Source organism: Podarcis muralis, chromosome Z (genome assembly GCF_964188315.1).
Source record: "Podarcis muralis chromosome Z, rPodMur119.hap1.1, whole genome shotgun sequence".
Taxonomy (NCBI): Eukaryota; Metazoa; Chordata; class Lepidosauria; order Squamata; family Lacertidae; genus Podarcis; species Podarcis muralis.
In genome coordinates, this window is record NC_135673.1 from 40,969,968 (window position 1) to 40,991,300 (window position 21,333).

General features: G+C 44.0%; 1 protein-coding gene across 2 annotated transcripts in view; it reads left to right on the forward strand.

The window, feature by feature from the left end:
* IL1RAPL2 (interleukin 1 receptor accessory protein like 2) overlaps nucleotides 1-21,333 on the forward strand; it is a 480,231-nt gene that overhangs the window by 440,573 nt on the left and 18,325 nt on the right. For both annotated transcript variants that reach the window (XM_028715697.2, XM_028715698.2), the window contains 3 exons: nucleotides 5,695-5,824; nucleotides 9,601-9,746; nucleotides 19,083-19,226. In XM_028715697.2, the coding sequence (XP_028571530.1) occupies nucleotides 5,695-5,824; nucleotides 9,601-9,746; nucleotides 19,083-19,226 (420 nt within the window). The remainder of the gene's footprint in view (nucleotides 1-5,694; nucleotides 5,825-9,600; nucleotides 9,747-19,082; nucleotides 19,227-21,333) is intronic.

Here is a 21,333-nt window from a genome sequence, read left to right on the forward strand (position 1 = left end):
GGCTGCTGCACCAAACAGCTGTGCAAGCTTTTGGGAGGCAGAGATGCAAGAGGGCATCAGATGAGGGAGGGAGGGAAAGAGAGGCAGAGGCCAGTGTTGTCCGAAGAACCCATGACCATCTTTCAGGGGTTTCACAGCACACTGGTTGAAAACCACTGTCTTGCCTTAGAAAGCTGCTGTATATAATTATAGCCATTATATGTGCTAATTATAAATTATTAAACTACCACTTCTCATCTGCTGTTGTGCTTCAAATCATGCGTTTTAACATTTTAACATAACCATGACTTTTTTTCAAATATTCTGAAAAATATTTCCATTCTTCAAGAAATTTTTCTTCATTCTGTTCTTTAACTCTCACAGTTAGTCTAGCCATCTATTCCATCATCTTCATGAGCCATTCTTCTTTTTTCATTGGGATGTCCTCTTCTTTCCCAGAACTATTGTTATCTCTATGCAAATATATGGTGATTTAATCCATTTATTAACTGACAAAAATGTGTACAATTAATTGACTAGCATTTCTATACAGCAATAAAACAACAGCAGCAATAATGTGTGTGTGTTTTAATGGCAATAGCAAAAAAACATTTTTGTATAGCTAAATAACATCTATTTTGCAGAGCAGAAATCACCTGTCTACACTTGTGATTAGTGGGGTCCCTTTTACATGCAGCTCTCTAAACCTGCTGAGCAGAGAAGCAGCTTTCACATCCTTTCTCTCAGCATCTAGGATGTTCTTAGATTGCAAGGGCACCCTCTAGTGTTAAATATATGCCACACTTTATCGTTCTAAACTCAAGTGGATCTTTAGCAAAAAAATATATATATCTATATGTGCTCATGGTGCAGTGCAGAGTGAAATAAGCAAGAGGCAGGTTCTTAGCTCCTGGGGGCTTGCAGCCTAAATTAGACTGGGTGGCAGGGAGGAAGGTTAATCAAAGAAGTGGAACTATGATAAGGTAAGAGTTGCAAGCTCTGAATGTAAGCAAAGGTCATTTCCAGCTGATCTGGTTTTTGGCCATTCATCCTAATCTGTTTGCACAAAGCTTGCAGGGAGGTTATATGATGTCACATCAAGCAATTGTTATCCCACACTTTCCAGTGCTTTTTCTTGTTGCTTTACCTATTGATTACAAAAAAAGTCGGGGGGAGGGGAGCTGTTTGTTGCAGAGGAGCACCAGACCAATTTTAAATGTACAATGTGAATTTGCTGATATGTGATTGAATCCAACTTCAAAATTAGTATCCACCTGGAAGCACCATTAATTTCAGAATGCAAGGAATTAGAACTAAGTGGTTTTTTCAGTGTGTATTGTGGTGAAAGGATATGTTGACCTGCAAATGTCAAAATTTTACCATACCTCACTTTTGGCAAATGTTGAATTATGGCATCCTTGGTTTCATTTGCTTTGCTTCCTTAGTTGCTGAGTTCCATGGCTTATATTTTGAAATATACTGTCTTTTGCTTAAGGATCAGCAGCTTTTGGCTGACTTATTGCGCCCATAGTTTATCGTTTGAAATGAGCTGCATGGAAATTGATATTCAGCATAGAACCCAAAAGTTTAACTGTAGGACAATTCCTTTATTAGGACCAAGTAAATAAAAATGTTTCTCAAGTAAAAAGCCACAAGAGCGTGAGAAAGCATTTGAAACCTCATCTGCACTAGACATTTAAAGCAGTATCATACCACTTTAAACAGTCATGACTTCCCTAAAATATCTTGGGAATTGTGGTTCATCAAGGGTGCTGAGAGTTCTTAGCAGATCCCTATTTCCCTCTCAGAGCTCCAATCCCAAGTTCCCTAAGAAAAGGGATTGACTGTTTAAAAAATTCTGGCAATTGTAGCTATGTAGAGGGGAATAGGGGTCTCCTAACAACTCCCAGTGCATTTAATTTTTTGGCTGGATATTGAGCAAAAATAAATGGGGATGCAGTGGGGGAGGGAAGGTATTGCTGCACTAGGTGGGGGAAATTCCTCATTTGCAGATTGTTGTAAAAAGGGATGGGGCAGGGGGCATAGCTGTAGGGCACAGCACAAATTCAAACCTTGCTATATTCCTCAGGCCTGAAGTTCTCCACCCCTATCTGTGCCAAATGCTTAAATATTTGAAAATTACCTGGCATCACTTGTCAAAAGGATGACAATAGAAAAGAATACCTGGTCAGCCTTCCAGAGATTGTCGCCTTTTTTAATGGGTGATGTCAGTTAGCAATAGTTAAGCTACAGATGTGATAAGTGGTATAATATTTATAGGATCATTTCAAACTCTGCTTTGAGCCTTAGCAAAGACTGTTACGAAATCAGCAGAGGTTATTTTGCCTGCATCCAAGACCTGTCAATTCGATGGCACTCCTTTTTTCTTCCTGTTTCTTTATGAACGATGTCATCATGCGCTGTGCAAAATGTCGCACAAACTCACCGAGCAAGTGCCCCAGCAAAGCACGCATAATGCAATCAAGTTATCAGAAGTCATTTTAGCCAGTGAGGAGGCCCTTCATGATCTTATCAGCAGGGAGTTTGAAACAAACAGGCCTGATTGACAGAACAGAAGAAGGAAAGCTAAAGAAGACTTTTCCAGCTTGGGAACTGAGGGCCTTTCATGTAACAAGGTGACCCCACTTTAAAGTGGAGAATTAATGACGTTCTAACACTCTTCTCAGCCCACCTTTCCTTTTTGCCACTTGAAATATCCTATTAAATGTTAATGCGTCAGGAATGTGCCGACTCTGCTCCCATTTTTCCTCCAGTGCATCTTTAAACTATTGGACTACACTTCTGATGGCCAAAAGGGACATCGATCTGAGACAAAGATGCTGTATGCATTCTGCAGGCCTTTGATGCTTAATTAGATAAACCAAGGGAGATATTAAAAGGAAAGTAATTAAAACCAGAGTGCTGCGAAGTGCTTTCCTCTAATACACAATGCAATTAAACTGCATGTGAAACCTTGGACAGTGCCCCAAGAGCCAGGGAAGAGGACCTTTGTCGAAGCAGCATTTCCCAATTTTCAAATTGCCCCCATGGGGCACACACCAAAGACTGTGCATGATGTATGTGCTTCCCCCCCCCCCATCTCCACCCCTGTTGAGCACAGAGGCAGAAGCTACTCTGCACAGGAAGTCATCTTCTTGCATAGCAACAAAGAAAAGAAAAGAGCTTCCTCTCTTGTTCTGTTCAATCCTAAGCACCAGCAGCAGCTTCCTGTCTGAAGCATGGAGTTGCTTTGATTTAACCCTGTTGAAAGTGCAACAGCAGGGATCATTATGTTTGTAATTTAAGGGTTACAGAACATCAGCTAACCTAGGGTGGGATTAAAGGTGGTTTTAGGGTAGTGCGACTGGTGCAATCACATTGGGTGCCACCCTTCAGGGGGTGCCCAAACATAGGGTGCTTTGAGAGCACAAAGGCCACCACTGGTGGGGTACTGCTTAGCAACCAGGCAATTCCATGATATTTGCCGAGTAAGCACATGCCCTGATTGACTGTACAGTTCTGAGGGAGTCTCCTTCTGTTTATTTGGTTAAATGTCACTCTGCTATGTACAAGGACTGGCTTAAGAAAGGCAAAGGTTCTCTGTCTCTCCAGATACTATACACCAGGTTTTGTTCAGTTTTGATCTGTAAAGTGTTATCAGGATTTATTTTCTCTCTGGATTTCAGCTGCATTATTTAAGTGCTTTTGCCAGCAAATCCCTGTCTTTGTTTGAGGTGTAATGAAAAATTCACAGAAAACTGGGAAGTCTTGGATGAACCCTACTAGACCTAGTAATCAGCTAATTCCACCTCCCTTCCAACCTGTTCCCTCTTCCAGCTTTCAACTGATAAAATTCCATCCACCAGCCCATTCCAGGTTCATTCCAGGTTCCCCAAAATTTTCAACATTCCTTACTCCAATAAATTTCATCCCCAATTTCCTCCACTCACAAACCCCAAGCCTGGTTCAGCACACAAGTATTAAAAACTTGATAGGTTTTCTTATAAAGTATTTTCAATGCAGTTTACAGCTGAACCAGAAAGTCCATTAGAAACCAGCAATATCAACTCCAAATGAAGATGAGTAGGATTCGTCTGCTCACTCCCCTTGCCCTAAACACTTTAAATTCAGCACTTAATAAACATTTCAGGGAGTGAATTTCCATGCCGGATTGCAAATCTGTCTGCTTAGCAAATGGGACGAATTATTCCTACAGCATTTTGGTTTTAAACATTATTATTATTATTATTATTATTATTATTATTATTATTATTATTATTTTATTTCTTCTAACAGTGTGAATCCCTTCAGGAAATGTTCTCTGCTTTTGTAGAAATTAGACATCTCTTTGGAATATTTCCATTTCCTCTCATTGAATTCTTGGTTTAAAAAAAGAAACCTTGGTGGGTCAGTTAATAGGAAACATGCAGCCCAAGCTGTTTGACTAGTACCTCCCAGTGTGATATACTGTAGAAAGGGCAGATGCTGTCAATATTGATTGACCACAACTCAGGGCTTTTCTTCCCTTCCCCTTTCTCACATTGCTATAAGTGCCTCTCCCTATTAAAATCAAAGAAGAGCTGTGCATATACTCATGAGCACATGTTAAACATTTCTAAAAAGCATGTTAATTGGCACAGCTCCATACAAAATTACTCAGAAGGAAATTGCACCATGTTCAGGGGAGCTTTCAGCCAAGTAGTTGTGCACAAAACTGCAACCTTATAGAGATGCCCTCTGTTGCTTCAAGGCAGACTGTGGAACAAAAACTTAGGGTTCACCAGCACTTACGTTTGCTCTGCATTTCTAGGAACAGGTCCAGGCTTCCCAGGTCAAGGTCCGACAGCATCCACACCCCTCCATCAAAAATTTGCTCTTTATCACTAAATTGGAGCAATTGGCAATCTGCAGGAAACTCAGTATGTCATTTACTCCAATTCAACAGTAATGATTGAGTTTTCCTGGGGAAAGCAATGAGGCAAAAAAAACAAAAATGCTTGGATACAGACTGGGAAAGTGTGGACCTCTGCCTAGAAAGCATGGGGCAAAAGAATGGGGCATGCATGAGCCAATTGATAGGGTTAATGTTGTGGAGAAGTGTCACAAAATTTCTATCCTCAGGCCACACACACACACACACACACAGCTATATCAAATGCAGCCCTCCGAGCTTCTCTGTCGGATCCTCCGGACTCTCCTCAGGTCGCAGCCTCTCCCTAGTCCCACTGGCCCTGTTTCATACATTCCTTGAGTGGTTTTGCCTGGCTGGAATGTGTCCTTGAACTCTGGTAATGCCTCTTGTTTCCCTGGATGGAAGACAGTGAGGGATGTGTATTTGTAGAAGTCTGCTGTACAAAGGCCCCATCCATCATTTACATTCAGCCCCCAGAAGGCTGCTGAGAAAGGAATGCAGCCCTCAAACCTCTCCCTCCAGATGTTTGGGGACTACAACTCTCATCATCCCTGACCACTGGTCCTGTCAGCTAGGGATGATGGGAGTTGTAGTCCCCACACATCTGGAGGGCCGAGTTTGCCTATGCCTGCCTCAGGCTAAAATAAAGTTTCATTGGTTTAAGGAAAACTCATCAGCGCTCAATCCCAAAACGGTTTTTTTTTTATTTAAAAAAACCTCTTTGACAAAGAAATGTATAGACCATTGTGCTCTCATCCTTACAACCATCCATCTAACTTTCCTTGTTCTGTATCTTTTCTCAGGTCAACCACTAACAGTTGCCTGCAAAGCATTTTTTGGGTTCAGCGGAGAGTCTGGTCCAATGATCTACTGGACACGAGGAGAGAGATTTATTGAAGAGCTCGAAAATCACATTAAAGAAGGGGAAATCAGGTACATGGCACCACTCCAAAATTAAGAACAACAACAACAAAACCATGTATCTCAAAATTGTGTACTTAGCAGGCTGCTTGTGTTGAACAGAGAACCATTCCCTAGTCTAGCTGTTGGTTGATGGCTAACTCCTTGGCATCATTTGGGCTTGTGCTTCCTTCTTGTTCCTGAAGAAACTGTAGAGATTCTGCAAATATGTCTCTGGAGTCCCTTGTACCGTCAGTGACAGGCTGCCCTTCTCCCTCCTCGGGGAAAAGCCTGCAAGCGCCGCACACACGCTCCATGTGGCTCATGAAATGGAGCCCTGAGCAGAGCCTGGGATGCACACAGGCTCTGCTCAGCGCTCCCTTTAAAGAATTTTTTTTTCTTGCATTCCCCCTCTAAAAACTAGGTGTGTCTTATGGTCAGGTGCATCTTATGGAGCAAACAAATACGGTGAATATATTGCAGCAGTGTACAGGGGGTGGGGGTGGAATAGTCTGGTAAGACCGCTGGTTGAAAGAAATAAAGAAAACTTCAGGCCTTGAGTATAGGTCTTGCATGCTGCCAAGATGGAGTCAAGAAGTTAAAAACAGCACACGCTGGCACATACATACTGACTTGAACAAACTGAACTTGGAGAAGAAGCAGGAAGCAAAGCCTTAAAGGAAGTGATCTACTTTACCAGTTACTGAAAGAGAAGGAATCAGGGAAGAGGCGGAAGAGGTTGCCTTTCTGTCTATTAGCTCCCACTGGTACAGGTAACTTACTACAAGCCTTGTTGTAAGGAGCGCTTATTCACTCTTAGATGGAGGAAGTGAAGGAATGCTAAGAAGGAAGAGAGCAGTCTGTAGGGGACTGCCCCCTATCCCAAGCTGTGTTGAGAGCCTGGGGGTGCCTGAGAAGTGCTATGGGCACCAGAATTATGCTTTCCCCCAGTTGAATCATCTGCTCCTTGAAGAAAGCCCCAGACCCAGTGTAATACCCCTTCTTTTTAGCCACACCCTCTTTCTTTCTTTGGCTTCCTAACTGTTAAAGTAACAGTAAAAACCAGCAACCTGTCTTACCTGTAGCATAGAGGCAAAAAGTCTGACTCTTTAAGAGAAGAGCCCTGCCTATATTGCCATCATTCAGCAGATGTGGGATCAACTCTGAGGTCTTTCCCTGATATGGTGGGGTCCACCTGATCCACGGCTGAAAGGAATGGCTGATTGGGAGGGGTGGGGGGAGCATGGAAGAGGGAAGAATGAAATCTCCTTGCCAGGTGGGTTTTTAAGAGCTGTAATAAAAACATTGTGTAAATCGAACTGGTCCTCTTAAACAAGGAATAATAGTCTTTAAGCCTGCCTGGAGGGTTGTGAATTGTGTCTGATTGGGAAGCAACCCGCAATGAATTTCAATACTGCCGCTTCTGCTGTAACAGAGGAAAATTGTTCAGTTTTGAATTTTACTGCATATAAATCACCCTATCAGTTGCTAATTTTTCTCTTTCTTTGGTTGAGCCCATAAAACAGTGTACGCATTTCTCAAGAGGCTTTCCCAGAAACTATTAAATTGTCTATCCATCTCTGGTCCCCTACCCACCCCCTCGCACACCATGTTTCCTGTTTATTTTATTTTAAGATAAGAAAAAATGAGATTCATACTGGGTTGCATGAAGAGTGAGGATGAAGGCACATTGAATTAAACCCTTATTTTACCCCTCCTTGATTAATTTACCTCTTTGCACTCTCACCCACATGAGATAATGAGGGGGATAGTGAAACCTCCAACAGCGTGAGGAATTATAGGAAGGAGCAAAGCGACAAAGTGAGAACACTTATCACTGCTGTTACATAGATGGTTTGTTAGATTCTGAGAAGAGGCCACACTTCCACGGGAAGCTTTCAGGTGCAAGAAAATAATCTGCAGTGTACCAAAATCTGTATGACTCAGTCGTGGGGTGGGGGGAGGTATCAAAGTTGTTAAAGGCCTTGAGCTTAAATTTGATACAGATGTAAATGTGGCACTCTGTCGTTGCTAGTCATATATGAAACCAGGTCTCCTCAACATCTTCATAACTGGCTTGGATACAAAGAACGTGTTCCCAAGCAGGGGCGGAGGAAGGGGGTGGTGGGGGCGAGTTGCCCCAGGTGTCACCACTGAGGGGGGGTGACAAAATGCTGAGCGGAACTCACCACAGGGCCTGCAGAGTGTCCGAGCCACACATCTCTCCTGGGAGTGACACGGTGGCTTGGGCACCCGCAGGCTCCGGGCTGCCCCAAATGGTCCGCCCACTGTCTCCCCCCCCCCCAGCTGTAGGGCGGCTGAGTGGGAGGAGGCAGGCAGACTTCTCGGAGGCCCCGCAGAGCGTCATACCCCAGCTGGCCCCGCCCCACGGGTGGGTGGCCCCGCCCCTGGTGTGGGTGGGTGGGTGGGTGGCCCCGCACACACACGGCCCAGGCACTGTTCCCAAGGCTTGTGTTTCAAGGGCTGGCCCTACCATTCATGCATTTGTAAACTCAAGACCTGATTAAGGGCCACATTGCAGCAGGCCAGTGTTACCAAGGGAGGAGATTGACAACTGTGTATTGCAGTAAGAAAGACATCAGCTTGGGATCAAAGTGGCCAAAGCTTTATTGATTGCAGATGTAAGCTGGATTTTGGAATAGGCACAGGGCAAGCATCCTGAATCAGCCAAATCTTTTGCCTGTGGATATCTCCATCAGGGGCAATCCTGGCAAATGGACACCATCCATTGATGCATATCTAATGGGGAAAGCCCACCAGGATGCCATTCAGGGATGTTCTATGGGCCAGCAGCCCACTTCTGGGCTTTCAGACAGAACCCTATCCGTGGACCCCTCTACTGGGGTACCCAAGTAGTCTGGGGTACCAGATTAAGGATACAACCCCATGTCTTTTTCTGCCAAATGTTGTGTCAAGAAGCACAACAGTTTTGTGTGAAATGTTGTCGTAATTTATGATTTAACTCCAAGAGGAATTCAGCATAGGATTACAGCAATCCTTCCTTTAGTACAAGCATTTCTGATTGCCAGACAGAATGATCTCCTCTCTTCTCTCCCCACTGTTTTTTGGGGTTCTACCTATCTCCCAGCGCTGGGTAGGGCATATGGAGGGAGGCGGAAAGCCCTACTGCTCAAACAGACGTTATTGTGGGGCTTCCACAAGTGGGACTCATTAGTTGAATCTGGCCAACTGTGTTTTCCAATTCCACAATCATAATTCAGGATATACATGGGAGTTGATGTTCTGAAGATTACATTCTTAGTTCATTGCAGTTTCCCCCAGCATATTTGTGGGAAAGGGTCACTGCATAACTAAAAGAGGAAGCTGCCTTATATCAGGTCAGACTATATCTTCTCCTATCCCAGTATCATCTACTCTGACTGGGAGCAGCTGTCCAGGATCTGAAACAGTCATCACTCCCACCAGATGTTGCCAGGCTCCAACTCCCATAAGCCCAAGCCAGCATGACCCATGGACAGGGGTGATAGGAATTATACTTCAGAAACATCTGGTGGGCCACAGGCCTGTTTTAACCGGAAATGGCAAGGACTGAACCTTCTGCATGAAAGCATGTTATTGCCCTTCTTTTTCATCTACCTCTTTTCCTTGACCCACTTTCGCCTCCACCACAAGATAATTTTTGCACTCATACTATAATGCAATCCAAAGGAAGTTGGGGGGGGGGAGGGAGAGAGAGAGAGAGATGCTTTGTGAATAAATCCAATCCATCTTCAGTTTCCCTGCCAATGTGAGCCTGACAATCTTCTAAAAACGATTCTTTCTCTTAGGCTTCTCAAAGAGCATCTAGGAGAAAAAATAGTGGAGTTGGCATTAATCTTTGACGTTGTGAAGGAGCCAGATCTGGCCAATTATACATGCCACGTGGAAAACAGAAATGGACGGAAACGTGCAAGCATCATTCTGCGTAAAAGAGGTATTGGGGGGGGGGGTTTACTCCTTTTTCTGTTTTGTGGCCACACCATGATTTTGGAAGAAACTAAGCTGGTGACTCCCCCACCACAGTATTTGCAAACTAATATCTCCAGTGATTTCTTCCGGAGCTCTATTGCCCGACAAATAAAATACACAAATTTATTTTCTACTCTTGAGCCATTATATACTCCTTTCCCATCTTGCTTACCTCCCAGTCTTCTCCATCTCATTTTCTCAACATTCGCAGCTACTCCTTAAGCAGAAATAGGGAAGACATTTGACCCACTTCTTATTTTGATGAAAACCTGCTTCCCCACCACCACCTTTTCATCTTATTCCACCAGTAGAACTCACCATCATGGCACAGTGGTCTTTCCTACTGCCAAGGTACCTGTATGTCTCTGGGCATTGACCAAGCTACAGAATCCCTACACATTACTGTGGTACCTTGGGTTAAGAACTTAATTCGTACCAGACGTCCGTTCTTAACCTGAAACTGTTCTTAACCTGAAGCACCACTTTAGCTAATGGGGTCTCCTGCTGGCGTGCAATTTCCGTTCTTGTCCTGGGGCAAAGTGCTTAACCTGGAGCAACCACTTCCTAGTTAGCAGAGTTTGTAACCCAAAGCGTCTGTAACCCGAGGTACCACTGTACAAAGAATTTTGAATAACTATAGCAAATGAGAATACAGGGACCTCTAAAATGTGCAAGAAGCTTAACCAGCTGTCAACCCATCAAAATTTAGCAGTGTTAAAAGTGCATCAAGCCCCTTATAAAATCATTCACATACTTATCAGGTCATCTTCAGAGGCCCTTCTCTGAGTACCCTGGACTTTACACTTCCACACACAGCACAGCCTCCCAACATGCCAGACTTTCCTTTAACCATTCCCAGGTCACTCACACTTGTTAATATCATTTATCCAACGGGGTGGAAGGAGGAGGCTCAGAAGGTGTCTGTTTCTGAGTGATAAGCTTTGATTTACAAAGGCAACTGGCATGTTCACAAGCATCTAAGTAAACAGGCTGCCTCTACTAAGGTAGCTGCTTATAGGCTGCCAAATAAAAAGGAAATGCATCACCCAAACAGAGGATTAAAGAGGACAGAGATTTGCATAAATTGTGCATATGCTAACTTACATGTAGAGATGCAAATTGGCCATTGTGTCTGCTCAACAACTGTATTGCAATCTTACTGTTTGTGGGCCACTTCACAGCCCCTTATGTTTTTTTCTTAAGTCTTAAACTGGACTTGGATAGAGGACTCTGTATATTGTCCTCTAAATAGTGAAGCATATGGGCACTCTAATCTCACAGGGTGGGGTGGAGAGAACAGACCTCAGTAATATGGATCAAGTGAAGCATATTCTAAAGCAGGGGGGAGGAACTTGTGGCCCTCCAGCTGTTACTGCACTACAGAGCCCATCATCCCTCATTATTGGCCATGCTAGTTGGGTTGATGGGTGTTGGAGTCCTACAGCATCAAGGGAGCAACAGGTTTCCCCCACCCCTGTTTGGAATATAGATGGGTGAGTTGTTGGCATATGTCTTGAGAGACAATGGAGTGTGCTTCTGAGGGTGAAGCCAAACCACTACATGCAGTCTGGGATTTGCAATAATTAAGGATATGGAAATACCAGATTATGGTTGTGTGTAGGTATTTGACTGAGGCTACAATGCAACGTAGTTTGTGTGATTTTTATATTGTTGAACCACTGAATCAATATTTTACCTAGACCATACATGCATTTTAAAATTGCCGTGAGAACTTTGGAATTTGCTGGTAGCTCTAGCTAAGATCGTACCTCAAAGAGGGCCACAAATGCTAGCCAGCTAAGGTGATGCTGATGTTTCTTTTCCAGGTACAGACCTTCCCCGGACTCTGAGGATTTCAGAGTTCCTCCCAGCAATTCAGCCACCTGTTTGTGACTCATTGCACTCAGTGCTGGGTGATCGCACACATCCAGCACTTGCTCCCCAAAGACTTGCAGTCATAATAAACCAAATGATTGTATCATGGTGTTCATATTCTATACCCCATGGTCAGCAACCCTTCTAGCACCTTTCACAGGACTTGGTTGTTGTTGTTTTTAAAAAACTGGTTTTGTCAATTTATAAAAATGATTTTTCTACCTAGTCTCTGCTTCCATGCTGCCTGAACATACTTTTTTGCTGGGGTCATGCAGAGCAGCCACTTCTGCTGTTGCCCATCTACCTAGTCACAGTTCCACTCCATACAGAACAAGGAAATTGGTTAAGACTTCCATGGGGAGAAGGAGAAAATAATCTTAGGAGCTAGCTGCATGATATATGCCTATAGATGTAACTGAGCCCCAACATTATTGTTGTTGTTAAAATTAAAAGCTGTTTCAGGGGAGAATTTAGAGTGGCGAAATAGTGAAGGGAAGGAGTGCTTAACCCTTTGCCAAGCCACCCATTCTGCCAATTGCTGTCCCCCCCCCCCCAATTGTCTTACCACGACTGCTACAAGATTTCAAAACCATGTCTGCTCCAGGAAATATATGCAGGGTGTAGTTAGCCTCTTATGAACATTTTCTCCCTAATGCAGAGGAAAAAAATCTAACTACTCTATAAACATCTTACAAGAGGAACAACTTGTCTTTCAGTTCAAGAGTACAGACTGATTTGCTCCGCCAGTTCCTGACAAGTTACACATTGCAGATTAAAAGGAAGTAAGACATCAGTGTCAGTTTAGCACTTGCGCTTGAGAATGTCTGCTTCATGCAAGACAAGAGTGAAGTGTTTTTTGGGGGACTTCATATTCTAAGCAGGAATCTACCTTTTGCATTTTAATCATCTGGTGTTCGGCTCAGTGCTTATCCTGTACACTAAAATATTGAAACCACCTTAGTGTTCCAAATAATATATTACTTCTAGAAGTCTGCTGGCAAAAGAACTGTTGGTGATTCAAATCAGTGTTTAGAATTCATTGTGAACCTCTCAGCTTTTGAAAATGTAGTTGCTCCCCACAAGAGGGCTAAAGGAAGCAGTTGCTCTGTCTGCAGTGTCTTCCAGATGTGTCGGACCATCATCCTTGACCATTAGCTGTGTTGGGTAGGGATGATGGGAGTTGTATTCCATCTAGAGCAGACTTTCTCAAACTTGGGATCCACCGATGTTATTGAACTACAACTCCTGTCATCCCTGACCGCTGGCCATGATGGCTAGGAATGATGGGAGTAGTAGTCCAACAAGATCTAAGGACCCAAGGTTGAGAAAGGCTGATCAAGAGGGTTCTAGGTTAGTCACCTCTGGCCTAAAGTATAAGGCCAAAGCTCCCTTGGGTGAGAGTTAATGCTGTTACTGTCCACTCAATAAGTATTGCATTGTTCACCCATATCCCAAAGAACTGGAAATACAGTGTCAGAAGTGCCATGGCTCCATGGTAGAACATCTGGCCTGCATGCAGAATGTCCCTGGTTTAATCCCCAGCATCTCTAGGTAGGCTTTCCTGTTCTGAAAGCTTGGATAGCTACTGCCAGTCAGTGTATACAGTACTGAGCTAGAGGGACCAATGGTTTGACTCAATATAAGGAAACTTTTTGTGTTACTTTTTACTACTTAGAAATAAGATGAAAGAATATGGGATTACTCCATGATTTTTATCCTAGGGACATATTTTCTTTTCTTCTTTTTCTGATTCAAAACAAAACAATTTATCAGTGTTTTGGTTTGTTGTTTTTTTTGTAACAACTTGAGCAGATACAATAACCTCTCCCCACAAAAAACCCGCTTTCCTCACTTCCCCATGACCACAAAGCAGTCTTTTATAACAGCTGTATCTTTTCAATGTTTTGCTCAAGTTGCTGAAAGCAGCAAGGCATCTTTTACATGCTGGAAGAGTGTCTGACTCAACTGCTCCAGGAAGGTTTATACAAGGCTCCTAGCTGGTTTTAGGCAGTGGCGTAGCGTGGGGGGTGCAGCGGGTGCCGGCCGCACCGGGCGCAACATCTGGGGTTAGGGCAAATCCATGGGTTAGGGGGCGCAAATCCACAGGTTAGGGGGCGCAAATCCATGGGTTAGGGGGCGCAAATTACTTGCCTTGCCCCGGGTGCTGACAACCCACGCTACGCCACTGGTTTTAGGGATGCTTGTACACCATTAGCTTCTTATTGACCATCAGACATCAAGAACGTAGGAAGAGCCCTGGTGGATCAGGGCAAGGTCCCATCTAATCCAGTCCCCTGTTCTCACAGTGGCCGACTGTATGGGAAGTTCAAAAGCAGGACTTGAGCACAGTAGTGCTCTCCCAGCATGCAAATTCCAGCAACTGGTATTTAGAGAGCAGGGGATGGGAGTACAATTTGAAGAGTAGTTCCAAACCGCAGGGCTCAAAGGAGGGCTTGTGGGGGTGGTTGGGTGCAGGGATGCCAAAGAAAGGTGTGAGAAACACCAGAGAGATCAGTTCTAGTGCTTAATTAAAGAAAGGTGTAGATTTGCAGCATATCAGCCTGCCAGGTATCCCAGCCTTTATGGGATGGACATCACAGAGATGGCTTATCCATGCCCAAACATTCTTTATACACAAAGCAGCATATGTCACTTTGACCTGGACTTCCCATCACTTCACCTGACCAGATGAGAGCATAGGTGGCAAATGGCCAAATCTTACAGATTTGCTTTCTTTGCTCAGAGCCCAGCACCCCACAGATAAGGGTAACATCAAAGCAAGCCAATTAACCTATATCAAAGCAAGTGAGCATATATGAGCTCATTGTTACAGCAACTGCTAATTAATTGTGGGGTTATCTGGACTACCTTTGGTTCATCACAAGGATCAAAGCAGGTCATGGGTTGGAACTGCTGGACTTTCCCACTGCCTGCACTTTCATACCCTTCAACATTTCTCCAATGAAAATAGGGACATCCCATTCTATAATGGTAATTTTACTATTTATACCCCACACATCTTGCTGGGTTGCCCCTGTCACTCTGGGCAACTTGCAACATATATAAAAACATAATTAAACATTAAACATAAAAACCATCCCTATACAGGATTGCCTTCAGATGGCTCAGAGGTCAGATAACTCCATACCCTCCAGCCTTTCTCCAGTGAAAATAGGAACATCCTAAGGAAAAGTGGGATCAAATCAGATTCTGGGATCAAATCAGAAAATGGGACAGCTTCCCTAAATCAGGGACATCCCAGGAAAATAGGAATACTTGGAGGGTCTGCACTATTGCTCTTATCCCAGTTTCAATAGCAGACATGAACCCAGCTGACAGGAAAGATGTCTAGTGTCTAGACATGGCTAAATGGAGGTTCAGCACACACAATTCACCCATGTGTCCCTGTGGTCTTTAAACTACAAGCTCTGCTCCATTTTAAACATGAATGGCATCTACTACTGTCACAGGGCCCATATTAACTGTACATTTCAAGCAGTATCATACCACTTTAAACAGCCATGGCTTCCCTCAAGGAATACTGGGAATTGTTTGTCAAGAGTACTCAGAGTTCAGAAACCCCTAGTACCCACACACACCTACGATTTCCAGAGTGGTTTAATAGTCTATCCCTCTCCCCAAGGAACTCTAGAAATTGCCCTGTTCCAGAATATTCTATTCCCTTTCTCCCCTGAGGAATCCCTCAAGTCTGCTTGATATTGCCATTTTGGCAAGAGAATGAGTCCACTATTTGTTTGCTTGCTTTTCTCTTCCTTCTCCATTCCCTTTTTCCTTTTATATCATGCTTTATAAGCCTGTCTGTGTTGCTTTTATTGGCAAATGAGCTGCTCTGGGATCCCTTTGGCTGAAGAGCAAGCTGTAGATACTTTAAATGAATGAATGAATTAAATATATTGGGCTGGCCAACATACAGATGTTGTTGGACTTTAACTCTGATATCATACCAATAGTCAGAAATGCTTCAAGTTTTAATTCAATGACATTTGGAGAACACCATGTTGGCTGCCCCTAATATATATGAAGCTGCCAGGTTCCTTATAGCCTTTCTGATAAACCTACCTGCCAAGTACTAATTCCCTTTTAATGCCATTTAAGCTAATGTCCAACACTGCATCTTGTGGCAGCAGGTTCCATGGATTAATAACACATTGCATGTTGTCCTTTCTTTAATTTGAAATTGCCCAGTCACATCAGAAAACTTTAGGGGGGGAATATAGCCAGTGGGCTAGATCCATGGCTGGGCTCCAGAAACAATTACCATGAGGAAGGCTTTCTATCTCTTTGTTCTGCTGTTCTCTGATACCGTGATATAAACAAATACTTTCAGACATAAATTACAGAAGCAGGATAAGTTGCAAGGGGAAAAGTTGACTCCTGAACTTTCTGGGTAAACTTTAAGGCGACGTTGATGGTGTATAAACCGATTGCATCGCCTGTGCTTTTGGAAAGCTTCACGTTGCCTCTTTTCATTCGTTACATCGCCAGAGTTTTATGCCTTTTCCAATGCTTATTTATCATAGCAATAAATATCTGCACTGACAGAGGGTGTAAATTAATACATCTTCTTGGAAGTATCTCTCATAGTATTAGACAGGCTCCTCGTGATTTTTAATGGCTGGGTGAACTGAAAAGCAAGGTTAAGAGCATTGGGTGCCTGTGCTATATTTGAAACGGCATCTCAGTCCGTTAAGAAGTGCTTCTCAGTGCCATTCAGATATGGTCATAGTGAATCATGTTGATGTTTGACAATTGGTGTTGGAAACTAGAGGTGGACTGGCCTTAAAAATCTACTTTTTATGGTTTCTTTTAGGGGCTAGTTTGAAGATGTCATCTGCCTTTTGGAATAGTCATCCCACCCTGGGTACTGTCTTTAGGCACTGGTTTTAGTAGTATTGTGTACTATAATGAAATGTCTCATCTGCTTTTGCATTATTGTTATTTTTTGGTGTGCATTGGGGTGCATCTGGTTTGTAGTGCTAATTTAAAAGTCATTGGGTGGGATACTTTCTCTACTGGCAAAATGTTTTGACCCAGCAGGATGCTGTTGCGCAAGAGAATGCATAATAAGCAGGTTGCTGGTAACTTTGTAGCAAAGCAAATCGTGCCATCTGTTGCACAACAAATTTCCACCAGCATAATGTTTGTGCTTCATTCCTCTGGAGGGCAGTGTCGTGGACATTTTCATGAATAACCAGATGCACAAATAACCGGATGCACAAATACACAACACCTGGCTTGCCAGCAGTACATGTGAAAATAGGATTTCTTAGCAGACCACAAGCTGAACCTGAGTCAACAGTGTGATGCAGCAGCAAAAAATCCTAATGCTATTCTAGGCTGCATCAACAGAAGCATAGTGACCAGAGCAAGGAAGTAACAGTACCACTTTATTCTGCCTTGGTAGACCAGACCTGGAATACGGTGTCCAGTTTTGGGGAGGAGGTGTGAGGGCTCTGACAGAGTCCTCCTGCCCATTTCCCAAGGCCAGGAAAGTGATTTCCCACCTTTGGGAAGGAGATAGGAGGGCTCTAGGATCCCGCCAGAGCCTTGCACCTCCTCAAATCCTGGAATAAGGCCAGCCCTGCAAGGGCTGGTGGGAAGGCATCAAATGGACTTGCACAGGACAGCATATTACCAAGGTCCACCCCTGAGGGTAACCAAGATGATGATGGGTCTGGAAACCAAGTGGGATGGGGTGTTAAACAGCTGTAGAATGTTGAAATAGGGGTGGAATGGATCAGTGACCGGGACATGTGTGAAACAAAATGGAATGCTCGGGTTGCGAACGTGATCCGTGCAGGAGGCACGTTTGCAACCTGCAGCGTTCACAACCCGCAGCACCGAGTCTGCACACATGTGGGTTGCGATTCGGTGCTTCTGCGCATGCGTGACCACCGAAACCCGGAAGTAACCTGTTCTGGTACTTCCAGGTTATGGTGAGTCCGTAACCTGAAAAAAATGCAACCTGAAGCGTCTGTAACCTGAGGTATGACTGTATACTTATTCACACATCCCTATTGGCTCAGCATAATGAGCTGACACTGTGCAGCAATAAAACCGCCGCAAAAAGTAGAGGCTGTCAACCAGGATATGCACAGGAATGTGTAACCAAAAGTGGAAATGGGGTTGTTGTTGTTGTTATGGCCATCTGCATATATACTAAGGAATGTACATTTAGAATGCATCCTATTGCTCTCAATGGGATTTATGCTTGAAAATCACATTCTGATGCAACAAGGCTGATCCTAGAGAGGCAAGGGCAATGCGGCTTCATTTGCCCTCACTGTTGTCGCCACATGTCCAAATCATCATTGGTTCCATGATGTCGTCACATTCACCAGTTGATCCCTGATTGACTAAGGTTGAAGTTACAAAGAATGGTGCTGAGGCGGCAGCCATTGAGCAGAACTATCACTGCAAATGGGTGTGAGAAAAAACAGCAGCTCAAAAAGCAGAAGGTAGAGACTGGTGGGGTTTGAGGGTCCAACAAGAGCACCCCTTTTGCCTCAGAAATATGCAGGGGGGAAAAATAGATACAGCTCTACTTAAAACTTGCATTTTCCTCAGGTCACGATGTACATGTGCTATGATGTGAAGAACTGACTTCAGATTACTCAAGAAATGTGTACTTGCAATGACTTAAATTTATTTAAAGCTTAATAGCCTAAACCTGGCTTAGCTTAAAGACCACCTTTTCTGATGTGTCCAGTTGTGATTACTAAGATCCACCAGGAGCCCCCACTTCATGATATAATCCTTGTGTCAGATGCAGACCATAAAGGCACAAAGACAGGTATTCTTGGTGGCTTCCCTCAGTTATGGAACTCCTTTCTCCTGTAGACTCACTCATGTCTAAGCCTGAGCACCTTTCATAAGCATTGCAACACTTCCTTGTCTGGACTGACCTTTGGAGACTATGGTTAAGTTAGGAAAGGAGTGGGGGATTTCAGCTGAATTGTATTCCATTGTGCTAGGGATCCCCCACCCTCCCAGAAGCTTTAGGGCAGGGGTTGGCAACCTAAGGCTCGTGGGCCAGATGTGGCCTTCTCAATCCGGCCCATGGACAGTCCGGGAATCAGGGTGTTTTTACATGAGTAGAATATGTGCTTTTATTTAAAATGCATCTCTAGGTTATTTGTGGGGCACAGGAATTCGTTCATCCCCCCCCCCCAAAAAAATATAGTCCAGCCCACCACATGGTCTGAGGGATGGTGGACCGGCCCACAGCTGAAAAAGGTTGCTGACCCCTGCTTTAGGGATTTGGTGGGTTATAAATCAAATAAACAAAGACTATGAATGCTGCCCTAGGCTGCTTGGAGGAAGGGCATGATAGAAAGCTAAACAACAGCAGCAGAAACAACCTTCCATTTTCTAGCCCATCCATCTTTTCCCTGCTTTATTCTAGATCTGATATCAAAAATCGAACTTGCCGGAGGTTTGGGAGCCATCCTTCTCGTGCTGGTTTTACTTATAACGATCTACAAATGCTACAACATAGAACTGATGCTATGTTACCGACAGATGTTTGGAGGTGACGAAGCAATGGATGGTAAGTGCACTTCCCAAAAACTATGACAAATGTTGTTGTTTTCTGTTGAGCATCCAGAATGCTGAATAGCTACTGTCTCCTTTGGAATGGAGAATAGATGTGAAATGTACTAGGGGCTTTGGGGGAGATTGATTAACAACAACAACAACAACAACAACAACAACAGGCAGGCACAATCCGCTGGGAAGTTTGTCTGCAGACGCACCATTGACATTAACAGGAGTTGTGAAAATCACGGTATTAGCAATCAAATAATAATCATAATTTATTTAGTTAAACTACTTATGTACCACTTAACTGCAGTGGTCTCTATTGCAAAGGTACAATACAAAAAATGAAAATCAGTTAAAACTATGACATCAAACTTAAATAAAAAGGCCTGCTGGAATAATTTTTTTTAAAATGCATACAATAGGTGTTGGAACTTCAGCAGGGGGAGGGGACATCAACCGGCAGGGAGTTCCACAAGACTGGACCCACAATACTGAGCACACAGCTCTTGGTAGATATGAGGTGTGCATTAGAGCCATTGGGGGGCACTAACAGTAACTTCCCTGAATACCGCAGTGATAGGGTTGGGATGAAAGATGTCCCTCAAGGTATATTGCTTAGATAGGTCCCTTAGGTATATCACTTAGATAGAATATAAACAAGAATAATTTAAATGCACAACAGAATAGTTCCATCAAAATATTCTGCAATTAAGATGTGCAGTGAAACAAGCTCATTAAAACAGCACACAGCAATTGAAACAGGAGGTTCAGGTCAGGAAATCAGTGGGAACAGGTGTTTGTTTGGATGCGGCCAGTAATCCTTGGGGGAAACTCCATTGTCTCGAACTCCTTCGGGAAAATTGGTGTCTGACATGCTGCATAGCAGCAGCCACACACTAAGCAGGGGCAGCAGCAGCAACTAAGTAAGTGGATGGGAGGGGAAAGGTGATGGGTTCTGTTGGTTTGAGGTTGGCTGGACAGGCAAAAGGGAAGAGGATTGGAAACTGACTGGCCCAGCCTGTCATCTGCCTCTTCCTTAGTCTCTCTGTTGCCCTTGTAGAACTCAGCAGGGAGGAGGATGGGGGCAAGGGATAGCTCAGTTGGTTAGAGTGTGGTGCTGATAACACCAAGGTCATGGATTTTATCCCCATAAGGGGCAGCTGCATATTACTGCATTGCAGGGGGTTGGACTAGAGGCCCCCTTACAACTCTATGACAAAACTAGAATTAGTTGGCACTGTGTACCCTTGACTTTGGCTCCCTTCCTTCTGCTCTACTAGTCCCAAGGGGCACAAGCTACTACTGGTAAAAAGGTAAAGGGACCCCTGACCATTAGGTCCAGTCGCAGACGACTCTGGGGTTGTGGCACTCATCTCACTTTACTGGCTGAGGGAGCCGGCCTACAGCTTCCGGGTCAGGTGGCCAGCATGACTAAGCCGCTTCTGGTGAACCAGAGCAGCGCACGGAAACACTGTTTACCTTTCCGCCAGAGCGGTACCTATTTATCTACTTGCACTTTGATGTGCTTTCGAACTGCTAGATTTGAACCGCCAACCTTTTGATCGGCAAGCCCTAGGCTCTGTGCTTTACACCACAGCGCCACCCACTATTGGTACCATGCATCTAATTGCACGACAGGGTGGGATATTCTTTCTATAAACCAGAGTTTCCATCATCCAGTTGCTGCGTCACACTCCATTGTTTACCAGGAAAGCAAAAGACTTTCACGCTCCTTGGGGGTTTAAAAGCTGATTTCCTTTTGCTAAGCGAACCATGCCAGGATCCAACCTCGGCCCATCCATCATCTAGCCTTGCTCTCATATTGAAATATGCCAACCCTGCTAGAACCAGTAACAGCTCACTGGAACACCTTGTTTTCTTCAATAGGAAGAGCAGGGGAATCAATTCTCTAGCTGAGAAAAGAAATGCCTGCACTTTCCCTGATTCTCCTCACAAGTCTCAGCCAGATCCACCTGATGAAAATTTGGGTAATTACCATACTTTGGGGAACACATATGAGTGGCTATTTAGCCTCCCTTTTTTAATACAAAGCATTCTTTTAGATTTGCTGCTAATGATTTCTTATCCTCCATCCCCAGTTGCTGTTGTTGATG